This window comes from Lissotriton helveticus, chromosome 7 (assembly GCF_964261635.1).
Source record: "Lissotriton helveticus chromosome 7, aLisHel1.1, whole genome shotgun sequence".
Lineage (NCBI taxonomy): Eukaryota > Metazoa > Chordata > Amphibia > Caudata > Salamandridae > Lissotriton > Lissotriton helveticus.
Window position 1 is genome coordinate 518,006,522 of NC_136068.1, and position 12,320 is coordinate 518,018,841.

The window sequence follows — 12,320 nt, forward strand, 5'->3', positions numbered from 1 at the left end:
GTACAGTGTGCAAGCAGAAGGACCTTGAATTATGTTGCAAAAAGACTCCTTCTAACTGGCTCTCCGAGAACAGCGTCATTCAGAAATAAACAATTCACATCTTGCTGAATGTAGTGTCAGGCAAATTATGAACACAGAATGAACATTATTATATGACATCCATTGTGAACAATATGGCGTTGAGGTCTAACTGAGGCGTGGTTAGGATACGCCAGGAAGACACACTTTAACCTATCATAGCAAGTTTGTTTCAATTGTAATAGCTCTATGTCTGTATACATATGAGAATTTGAATGCAAAAAAATTGCTCCGCACACTATTATTAATGCACATTTTGATTTATGCACACAAAAGCTTTCACAGCAACTTTGCTTCATCTCACACATTGACAGAGACATAGGACTCGTCAGACCTTGAAGACAATCCTCCATAGAGTCAATGTTTTTAATGGCATTACAAATATCTATAAAGAGCCAGCAACTGTTGTATGTGTCTTTTGGGGGGCTATGCGATTGTTCTCATGAACCATTTTATGCTCTGTTGTGGTCCGGCAAAATCTTTTGGGGTGTATGTGAGTTTCGGTGGAGAACCCTGTCAGTGTCTGGTCAAAGCTAGGTGGGTGTTTCAGCGTGTAAGCGATGATGTTTATGAGCTAGCTGAAGGCCTGTTGGGGCTCAAAGGTTGACCTGTTTAGGCAGTTGAAGCTATGTCTTAAACCTTTAGGACTCTGTGAGGCTAAAGTGCAGTCCGCGTGAAATTCTTATGGGTGCTTATGTGTTGAAAATATTTGTAATAGTCTACTAGGAGCAATGGCGCAATTGCTAAGAGTTATTTGGAGAAATGTTGGGTCTAAGCAAGAGTGTACAAGAGCTCATACAAATGAAGTACCATTAACCTCTAAACTTGCTACAGACTGATTGCCTTGGTATTCACAACAAAGGACATGGATGGATGTGACCAATTGGAACAGACACGCTGAGATAATGAAAGCCACGAGGATGACTAGTTATAGAGATCCAGTTTGATTTTGGGAATACAGACCCCATTTTGCTACATCAATTTTGAGAAAGTGTAGCTTGATACTGAGGTTATCGTACTCTGATGGCTCGTGTAGCATTAGTGTTCAAAGACAGAACCCCAGCGGTCCATGTATTAAGGGAATGTGAATTCAAATACAAAATGAGGGGACTGAAGTGACACAAGGGCACAATGATGTTTTCTCTGAGAAAATAGGAGGAATGACACCAATGTGTCATAACAGTGTCATCATTCTTGTGGTGCAGGCTAAACAATCAATTTCTCAAATAAGTCACTAGCCATGAAGATGGGTTTTGAATGAGGTTAACTTTGCTGATAGACAGATGATAAGAGTTGAATCTCTTTTCCTTTCACAGTCAGCCTCTCATCACCACAGACTCTGCAGGAGGTGCAGCTCCCCCTCATCGACCCTACAACCTGTGACAACATGTACCACACAGGCTCAGGGGTGAACCAACGGTACAAGTTCATCAAGTACGACATGATCTGTGCTGGGTATCCACAAGGGCAAAGAGACTCATGCCAGGTAAGGGGCATTTGGGAGAGCAGACCACCTTCTAGAGCAGTTGCAGGAGTCGTAGGCAATAGAAAGACTTCTGCTGAAGGAACGTTGCCCGTGTTGTCCCTTGAAATTCAAGGGAAGAGTTTTACTGACACCATGGTGGTCTAAATACTAAAAGAACTGCGTGCAAAAAAGTTACGTTTTGGAGCCTTACTAAATAAACCTAATACCACCACAGGTCTATCAACCCTACAATCTAAATGTGAAATTGACTTCTGCTGTGTAAGTCAGTGCGGCATGCTTGCTTGACAGATGCAATATGAATAGTGAATAACTCAGTGTAAAAATCACAGAGTATCCTCTTTGAAACTCAAAACAACAGATGTCTAGTAAGATAGTTATGTTATGTAAAAAGGTGTGTTGTGACCACCTGGGTTAGAGGGTGGCTTAGTGAGCTCAACTTTCACCAATGATAAATGCAGGGTTTTGGAGGTTATGAGTTTAATTTCTTGCACGGCAGACTCAGCATTCTATCCTACGAGGCGGGTACATTTAGTAACATAAATCCATTAATAGTTACATCTTTAATTTACAATTCTTTGAAATGTAGGGGATTATAAGACACATAGTATCATCAGTGCGGTGGTGTAAAGGAAGCAAGGAAATCAATTAATAGACCAGAGATGCTGAAGGACTGGGGTGCAGTTAGTAAACAGCCCTTCAAAGGGGTGAGATATGGGCACTTGCTCATGAATCCATATTCAAATTCTTTCATTGTTAGAGTAATTAGTAATAGATTATGTGAGCAATTACAAAGACTAGGTTAGAGAGAGCAGGAAGTGACAGATTTCAAGATGGCAGACATTTGCCTGGGAGATTTGCTCAGTATATCTAACAGTATCTCACACCCAACCAATGGCAACACTCTTTCACCACTCTCCTTTACCAATAAGACACATTCATCTGCCTACCCAAACTAAATCCACTTCTCAACACAAATATTTTCCCACTCTCACACATCACAGAGGCCCTGTATTGAAACACAATCCCACCGCTTCTCCTTCACCAAGTTCACTCAAATTCTACACCACAAGCCACTACCAATATACCAGATAATACTACCCGACAAAACAAAAACAAACACACATAACAAATGTATCTGAACAAAAACTCACACCTTTAAAACCTCCCCACCATTCTGTCATACCTACACACATCAATTCTCCTCTGAATACCTGCAGAAATAACACACATTTATCAAACCCATCTTCACCTCACACCCTCCTGCAACAGATACACCATTCACAAAAATCCAAAAAAACAACACTCACTCTCCCGTCTATCAACAGTTTCTCATGTGGGTTTAGGACTGGTAACCCTGATCACCCTTCTAGTATATCCTCCAAAATCCACAGTACACGGAAGAGTGGCCCGCCAAATAAGGAAATGTTCCAGTCAGAGGAGAGTTATAGAGGATTCCTTACTAACGTCAGATCCGAAAACAAAGCAAAACACTTTGCAGAATTTATTGTGACACTTGATACAGATTGGGTATTTGTCACTGAAACCTGGCCGAAGAAGCATCTGGCCCTGATCTGGTGTACGCTGTTCCACTGGGGTTCTTGATCCTTAGGCTAGAAAGTACAAACAGACCAAGAGGAGGAAGAACAATAATCAATTAGGTAGTATATCATTGACCAATGGAGCCCATTCAGAGTTCAAGCCCTTGTGAGGCATTGCATTTCTTAAATAAAATACACTCAACAAAATCCTTTGTGGGTATCTTAGTATATAGACCACCAGGACCAAGGTCTGTCTTTACGACAGAACTAGCTTATTTGATTGCACGTCTCTTAGGTAAGGATATCTTACCTTCCTGGGAGATTTGAATTTCTGAGGATAAGATGTGTGAAGACTCTAGGGTCTTTTTGGCCTTAATGATGTGTTTTGTTCTCTCCCAGCTGGTCAATGCCCCCACAAACAGCTCAGGGCATACCTTGGATGGTATATTCTCCAATGACTCACAACTGAGGCTTAGTGCGATCCTACCACTTAGCTGGTCAGACTACTATGCAGTAGGTTTCTCACTTTCCTGGCTGACCAGATAAGAAGTCCTAAACTGTGATAACAATATGCTATGGAGAGACTGGAAGAGACTATCAGGAGAAACTCTTTCAACCTGCCCTCAGGACCAGGAACAGGACAGACCTCGAGGATATGGAACAGGCCGTAGTGAAGATCAGGCTGATCTGCACTGGACGTGGTTGCCCCCCTTAAAGAAACCCAAAAGCACAGAAAGCTGCCATCAGCTCCTTGTTTCACTGAGCGTCTCAGACTACTCTAGACAATCCTGCTGGCGAAAAGAACGATTCTGGTGGACAAACTATAAGAACCAGAGAAAATACACATACAATATTCATATCAGGGACTACAAGGCATCAATTAGGGAAGAGAAGGTGAACTTCTGTACTATAAGATTGACTCTGTCAAATCCACAAGGGAACTCTTTAAGGCTGTAAATCTCCTATCTGCTCCCATAGACCCTACCAAGATAGAGGGATCACAGGACTTTTGAAATAAAGTGGCAGACAATCTTTAAACTAAAATTCTTTTGATTTACAGGGAATTTGATCCCCCTTCTGATGAAATACATAAGTACTCACATTTGGAATTACAGGCAGACCCCAATGACTCATGGTTCAGAGATTAACTAGATAAGTCTACAGCTAATTTGACATCATTTACACCCATGACAGTGGAACAAATGGAGTTAAATCTCCATAGTATAAAGTCAGGGTCCCCTTTTGAGCCGTGACCTCCAAACATAATGTGTCTAGTAGTCAATACTATTGCCTCTCCCCTGACCTCTATTATGAACATAGTCATTTGCACAAGATGCTATCCATGTCTATGGAAAGAAGCTGCAGTCAGGCCTTTATTAAAAATCCTAATCTGTACCCCAATGATCTAAAAAAAACATACCAACCCATCTCTCTGCTCCCTGTACCAGCAAAAATCATGGAAAAGCATCTAGATATGCAGCTTATGCCCCATATTGAGAAACTGGATCTGTTAGATGTGTCTCAGTTTGGGTTCAGGGGCAACCACAGCACGGAAACTGCATTGGTTTCAGAGGTAGACAGTATCAGATCACTGGTTGATTCAAGTCAGGCTGCGGTACTGATCCTATCGGGCTTGTCCACAACCTTTGATGCCTTTTTCCCCTCCCTTTCGATAGGTCCACTTCAGGATCTAGGGATAAATAGGTCAGCACTGAAACTAGTAAGATCCTTTCTTACAGAGAGATCTCAGAAGGTGACCATCAACCAATTCATGTCAGACTTCTTCACCCTGCCAACTTTATTCAATCTAAACGTATCCCCCATAGCGAAACTGAACCTGGCGTTTGGACTACAGGCACTTTCATATGTCGATAATACCCAAATAATTGTCTCCATTACAAAAGACAATGAGTCAGTTTCACTGTCGATCACCCTCCCTTGTTGCCGTGCTCCTGCCCGCCCACGCACCAACATTTCACATGCCGGGACTGCTGGAGCAATTACTGAATGCACTGGAGCTGGAGTTTACGGAGATTCATAGATGAACCACTGCTGCTGCTGTTGAGGAAGGGGCCTTTAACGTTGTTGCTGGGGCCACTCTAGCTCAGCTACATTTGACCCCCTCTCTCAAATCCACTTGGCTCTTCACCTCTTACTCCCCTACTGCCCCCACAGCACTACAGGCTTCAACCAGTGGCCCGCAGCCCTTTGCTGGTGCAATTGTTTTCGACACAGTCACTGTGCTCGACTCTTACAGAGAACTGGGTAAGCACAGGCGTGCAGCCGGGCGGTTCTTTGTGCCAGAGGGTGTCTTAGCCCGCTGGACGGCTTGTGCCGGTTTGGGCTTGGAGCGGTTCGACCTGGTTTATTATCACACATCAGAAGCTCACAAAGGACATTCCTAAGAATTTATTAAGCTTTGAGCATCTTGCTGAAAGGGAATTCTTCTGTGACACTGGGGCATGCTGTGGTACTGTGGCACTGAGGAGAAGCTTGTGCACCTACCAAACATTTGTCAAGGAGTGCTCTCTGGGTACCAGGGCTACTCTGAAAACTTTGCCTCGATCCTGTATCTTGATTACTGAGCCCAGAGTCTGCCGTGGAAATGTATAGGTGTGCAGGAGTCCAGGTATCCTGTTTGGTGTACTGACTGGTGTTGTGCAGCACAGTCAACAGCATAGTCTACAACCCTAAAACATTGCAATTTTATAATTCTGAACCTTAGCTCTGTACTCTGTACTGGGCTGTGGTGGGTGGAAGTGGCAGCCATCATAATGATCGACAAGTTCAGGGGTGTGGTTAATACCGGATGACACTTGACAAAGGGGATGTGCCTTAAAACACTGTTGTAAGTCATAGGGGCTTTGATCTTGCCTGCACTCCCTTTTGGGGTGGGACTGTGTCCCCCTTAAGGACATCGGCGCGAGGGGAGACGGGGAATCCGCATTAAATGCGCTAAAGTGCAAAGCTGCATCAGCGGCTGGGCCACCCCCTTTGGCCCGCAAGGTACTGGAGACCAGTTTCTCTTGATTTATGGATTTTAACAGCTCATAATAGCTAAAAGAAAGTTGAGGACTAGGCACCCCTGGGGGAGACACAGTTACCACCATAGACTCCTTTCTGGTGAGGGCAGCACGTGTTTTCACATAAAAGATCGAGGAGACTTTCCCTGGAGGCTCTAAGAAGTGATCTTGGGCCAACTCCCCAAGATGACATTGTGGTGTGGATGGCCACTTGCCTAGGGTATTGCATCTGCCAACTTACACTTATTTAGCTTCGTGGAGGACCCCCTTGATGAAGACAACACACCACCTGTAGAACCTCTGGTTAAAAAGAAGAGGGGACGGGTGGGGCAAGTGAGCGCCATCAGGCCATAAGGGGCATTTGTTTCTTTGGACCTGGGTGATGATTTTAAATGGAACTGGCCTTAGACACGCTGCTCCCTAAGTGTGAGGTGTTGTTAAAAGGTTTATTGGGACCCATATTACAGCGTTTAGAGTGGATTGAGGCTAAGCTATATAAGTATCCCCATCCTAGCTCTGGCATTACAAGGGGTGTCCTTCATGACAAGGCTTTAGCTGCCTTACCTAAGAGCTCGGGCAGTTCTGTAGATGATGCTTGTGTCAAGGGTATTGTTGGTCCTGTGGAGGTGCCAGAAGGGCATAGCCATATTGTAACAGGGGTACAGAACGCTTTGCCATTGCTACGAGTGAGTGGGGATGGGACCCACCATGCTGCCCAGGTTAAACATGCAGTTGGGCAGGAGAGTATCAAGCAGCATAGGGGTAAAGAACTCAATGCACCTGCACTTAATAGGTCACCTACCATACGGACGGGCGATGCTTCTTTATTGCATCTCCCTTTCAATCTGCACCTTTACGTCTTAACAGGGGTACCTCCCCTCAAAAAAGGGGTGAGGGAAACAACAGCAGGCCTCATGTATAAGGTAAAACACTGGTGTGATAAAAATTTCGCGAATGGGCATTTTTAGTCCCCTCACATTATTATGGTGAAAAGAGCTGGATGGGTGCGACGCAAGACAAAGAATATTGAGAGGGATTGTTTTATAGGCATCCCAGGTTTGCAAAAGACTTTGTCTAGAGTAGCTTTCTTATGCAGGACAAGGTCACTGGGATCAGGGTTTGTCTCCTTCAGTATTTCTATCCTCCGCCCAATTCCTACACAGTTGGTATAGGCCAGTCTGCCCTAGGTCCCAGGTAATGGCACAAGGAGTTGGAAATACCGCTCGAGAATAGGTTTGCACCTTTGCGTGGGCTGGATGATAACGACTGACTGAGTCCACAACAAGCTGGACTCGCTAGCCCAGGGAACGATAGGTGATCAATCAATCAATCAATCAGAGTACTTGTAGAGCGTGCTACTTACCCGTGAGGGTCTCAAGGCGCTGAAGGGAGGGGGTGCTGCTACTGCTCGAAGAGCCAGGTCTTGAGGAGTCTTCTGAAGGCGAGTAGGTCTTGGGTCTGCCGTATGTGGGTAGGGAGGGTGGTCCAGGTCTTGGCGGTGAGGTAGGAGAAGGATCTGCCGCCGTAGGTCGTTCATTGGATGCGGGGGACTGCGGCGAGGGCGAGGTTGGCGGAGCGAAGCTGTCGGGTGGGGGTGTGGAAGCTGAGTCTGCGGTTAAGGTAGGCTGGTCCGGCGTTGTGGAGTGCTTTGTGTGCATGGGTGAGGAGCTTGAAGGTGATCCTCTTGTCGATGGGGAGCCAGTGTAGGTCTCTCAGGTGGGGGTGATGTGGCTGCGGCGGGGGACGTTGACGATCAGTCGGGCTGAGGCGTTTTGGATGCGTTGTAGTCGTCGTAGGTGTTTGGCTGGTATTCCTGCGTAGAGTGCGTTGCCGTAGTCTAGTCTGCTGCTGACGAGGGCCTGTGTCACCGTTCTTCTTGTTTCGGCCGGGATCCACTTGTAGATCCTGCAGAGCATGCGGAGGGTGTTGTAGCAGGATAAGGAGACGTCGCTGACCTGCTTAGCCATGGAGAGGAAGGAGTCGAGGATGAATCCTAGGTTGCGTGCGTGGTCGGTGGGTGTTGGTGCTGTTCCCAGTGTGGTCGGCCACCAGGAGTCATCCCAGGCTGAGGGGGTGGGTCCGAGGATGAGTACCTCCGTCTTGTCCGAGTTCAGCTTCAGACGACTGCTCCTCATCCAGTTGGCGACGGCCTTCATTCCCTCGTGGAGGTTGGTTTTGACGGTGTGAGGGTCCTTGGTGAGGGAGAGAATGAGCTGGGTGTCGTCAGCATTGGAAATGATGTTGAGGTCGTGCTGGTGGGCCACTTGTGCGAGGCGGGCCATGTAGATGTTGAACAGCTGAGGGATGAGCCCTGGTGAACGCCGAAGACGGTGTTGGTAGCTTCGGATCGGAAGGGTGGGATGCGGACGCTCTGGGCTCTGCCGGTGAGGAAGGACGTGGTCCAGTCAAGGGCTTTCTCTTGGATTCCGGCTTCTAGGAGGCGTGTCTTTAGAGTGCGATGGCAGACCGTGTCGAAGGCGGCCGACAGGTCCAGGAGGATGAGGGCTGATGTTTCGCCGTTGTCTAGTTGGCGCCTGATGTCGTCTGTGGCGGCGATGAGGGCTGTCTCGGTGCTGTGGTTTCATCAAAACCGGACGGGGACGGGTCCAAGATGTTGTTGTCTTCCAGGTGGCGGACCAGTTGCCTGTTGACGATTTTCTCGATGACCTTTGCCTGGAGCAGGGAGATGGGCCTGAAGTTCTTGAGGTCCTTGGGGTCTGCCTTCGGCTTCTTGAGGAGGGAGTTGATTTTGGCGTGCTTCCAGCTTTCCGGGAATGTCGCTATTTCGAAGGAGATGTTGATGACCTTCCGTAGTCGGGGTGCAATGGCTGCATCTGCTTTGTTGAATACGTGATGTGGGCACGGGTCTGACGGACATCCTGAGTGGATGGAGTTCATGACCTTGCGTGTCTCATCGTCGTTGACGTTGGTCCAGGAGGTCAGGCGGATGGCGCTGGTGGTGTTCGCAGGGGAGGTGGAATCTGGCGTAGTCGGGGCGGTTGTGGTGTTGAAGCTGTCGTGGATGTCAGCGATCTTGCGGTGGAAGAAGATGGCTAGTGAGTCGCACAGTTCCTGTGAGGGCGGGATGTCATTGGTGTTGGCGCTGGGGTTGGAGAGTTCCTTTACGATGCTGAAGAGCTCTTTGCTGTTGTGTGTGTTGTTGTCCAAGCGGTCTTTGAAGGAGGATCTCTTGGCTAATCTGATGAGGTGGTGATGGCTGCGGGTGGCATCCTTGTGGGCTGCGTGGTTGTCCGGTGTGCGTTCGTGGAGCAATTTTTTCTCCAATTTCCGGCATGCGCGTTTGGATGTCTGGTGCTTGTCAGTGAACCAGGTGTCTCTCTTGCTGGCGTGGTTGTTGGAGGGTTTCTTGAGCGGGGCGAGGGTGTTGGCACAGTCGTCGATCCACTGTTTGAGGTTGCGGGCTGCGGCGTCTGGGTTGGGGGGTCGGTGGGTGGGTTCTGGGCGAGGGTGGTGATCAGCCGGTCTTCGGTGACTTTGCTCCAGCAGCGGCGAGGCAGCTGTTGGGTGAGGTGGTGCGTGGTTGGTTTCTTGAAGGTGAAATGAAAGCAGCGGTGGTCGGTCCAGTGGGGTTCGGTGGTATGGTCGAAGGTGACGTGGGTGCCTGTGGAGAAGATGGGGTCCAGCGGGTGGCCGGCGGCGTGGGTGGGTACGGTGACGAGTTGTTTGAGGCCGATGTTGGCGAGGTTGTCGATCAGGGTGGCGGAGTTGGCATCGTTGTTGTTCTCGAGGTGGAAGTTCAGGTCCCCGAGGAGGATGTAGTCCGTGGAAGCGAGTGTGTGGGTGCTGGCGAGGTCAGCGATGGAGTCGCTGAACTGAGCCCGGGTCCGGGCGGTCTGTAGACGAGTGTTCCTCTGAGGATGGTGTTGGGGTCGGTGTGGATCCGGAAGTGCAGGTGTTCGACGGTGTGGAGGGTGTCGTCTGCGTGGATGGCGACCTTGAGGGTGGACTTGTGGATGATGGCTATTCCTCCTCCGGTTCCGTTGGCGCGATCCCTGCGGGTGATCTTGTAGTCGTCCGGGATGGCTATGGCGATGTCGGGCGCCGAGGAGTCGTTCCACCAGGTTTCGGTCAGGAAGGCCACGTCTGGGGTGGAGGTGTCGAGCAGATCCCAGAGCTCGACGATGTGTTTGCGTGCGGAGCGGGTGTTGAGGAGTAGGCAGCGGAGGTGGTTGGGTCCAGTCCTTGGAGTTTTGGTGGTTCTGTCACAGGTGAAGCTGCAGGAATGGCAGAAGAAGGGTCCGTGGGTCAGTTTCGGTGTGGCCTGGAAACAGGTGTGGATTCGGCCGGTGTTGAGTGCATGGTTTCTGCTGGCGTCGTAGTGGAGTTTGGTGTTGTGGCGTTCGCGGGGTTGAGAAAGTCTATAGGTTATTGCACGTCCCCATTGAAAGTCATGACATGGAATATTGCTGGGTTCAAATCCAAAAGGTATGATGTAAGGTGGCTGGAAATATTTTGGAGGGTATCACTTTGAAAATTCTTTTTATATAAATGACTTGTCACTTTTTTTAAAGCTGCGTTCCCTTCACCTGGGGAGCACGCAAAGGGGGCCTTCTTATTTTAGTCTCCCTCAAGATCTTTTGCACCCCTACTTTGATGACAACTCATTTGCCCAATTTGCTGACAGTAGAGCTGGCATTTAAAAGTAATCCTCCCTTGCTGGTGGGGAATTTGTATAATTCTTTCGGTAGAAGCACAGCTACTATACACATCCGAAATGGTTTCACAAGTTGAGAAATTTGAAACTGTGTCCTTGTGACAATTTCTCTGAGCAAGGCATCATATATTTTATGTTCTTCTGTGATTTTTATCATACACTAAGTCACATATTTATTATTCCCTTGTTTAGAAACAATCAATTTGAACAAGTGAAACCAGCTTTGCTGTATTTACAAACGCTCCCTTCCCCCTTAGTCTGTTTTGGGGTTGCAAGTTTCTTTTCTGGTGCCCTCAAACTTAGGAAAATGTAATTTAATGACCAGGGGGCTATTTAATTAATAAGCTGTAACTTTTGCTCAGTGGCGGCTGGTAGGGAACGGGGGCAGGGCTGGGGAGACGGGGCGATGGGTTGAAAAATGTATTTTTTAAAACAACTTACCTTTTCCGCCACCTCTCCTCTGTCTCCGCTTCTCTTCTCTTCCTAACTCCATTCCGGAAGAAGCTGCAGGAAGCACCCAGGCACACAGGCTCCCTTTAGTCAATCACAACACTGCAATGCAGCTTTGTTATTTGTCTGAGTGCCATTGATCAGCGCTCAGATGGGGTCAGGGAGCCAGTGCAAATTTCCCACCAGGCTGTGCATTACAGCCTGGTGGGGAATATGCAAAGTGCGCATGACTGTTTGGCCGGTCCAAGACGGCAGGCCAAACAGTCATGCGCACTTAAGTGTTCAAAAAACACTCCTACTCCCTGAGCTATAAGCCCCCACCCTAACTCAGCCTCGCAGTAACGAAAAAATTAAATAATAATAACACTGTTATTAGCATTTTATTTTTCCCTTTTTCACTGTTCTAAAAGCAGTGGGGCAATGCTCCTTAACCTTTGCGGAGGAGCCGCCACTGCTTTTGTTGTCTTAGTGGTTGTAATGTGACATTAGATTTTTATGGTTGGATTGTATTTGTATTAATCTATTTTAGTTTTCTTCTAAAATGACCAAATAAAATACTATATACTGACAGCCAATTTCGGCCAACTTTAACAACTGTATGAAGACGACAGCTAAGTGGATGAAAGATAACTGTCTAAAATTAAATTAAGAAAAGATGGAAGCCCTAATTCTGGTAATGAACCATCCATATGGAATAACAACTGGTGGCCAGTGATGCTGGAAGCACTGCTGATCCGCATGGACTCAGCAAAACATCTGGGTGTGATTGTGGATAAAGATTTGGCTTTTGACTGGCAGGATAATCGTACAGTCTTCACCTCTTTCTGTATCAGTAGGATCCTTCATAAAGTGTTTCCATTAATTCCTTTATTGGCACATAAACGAGTGTTATTGGCTCTTATCTCGTCATGGTTTGACTACTTGGAATGCGCTTTATCTCTGCATTAACAAGTCGGCCTTAACGAAGCTGCAAATGGTCCAAATGCAGCAGCGAGACTGATACTAGACTTTTCTAAGTACCAGTTAGTCTCAGCCAAACTAATCAAGCTGCACTGGCTACCAGTTAAAAA

General features: G+C 47.5%; 1 protein-coding gene across 1 annotated transcript in view; it reads left to right on the forward strand.

Moving 5' to 3' along the window:
• Nucleotides 1-12,320, forward strand: part of LOC144769133 (transmembrane protease serine 9-like) — a 159,899-nt gene that overhangs the window by 100,549 nt on the left and 47,030 nt on the right. The window contains exon 4 of the mRNA XM_078653143.1: nucleotides 1,395-1,564. Within this exon, the coding sequence (XP_078509269.1) occupies nucleotides 1,395-1,564 (170 nt within the window). The remainder of the gene's footprint in view (nucleotides 1-1,394; nucleotides 1,565-12,320) is intronic.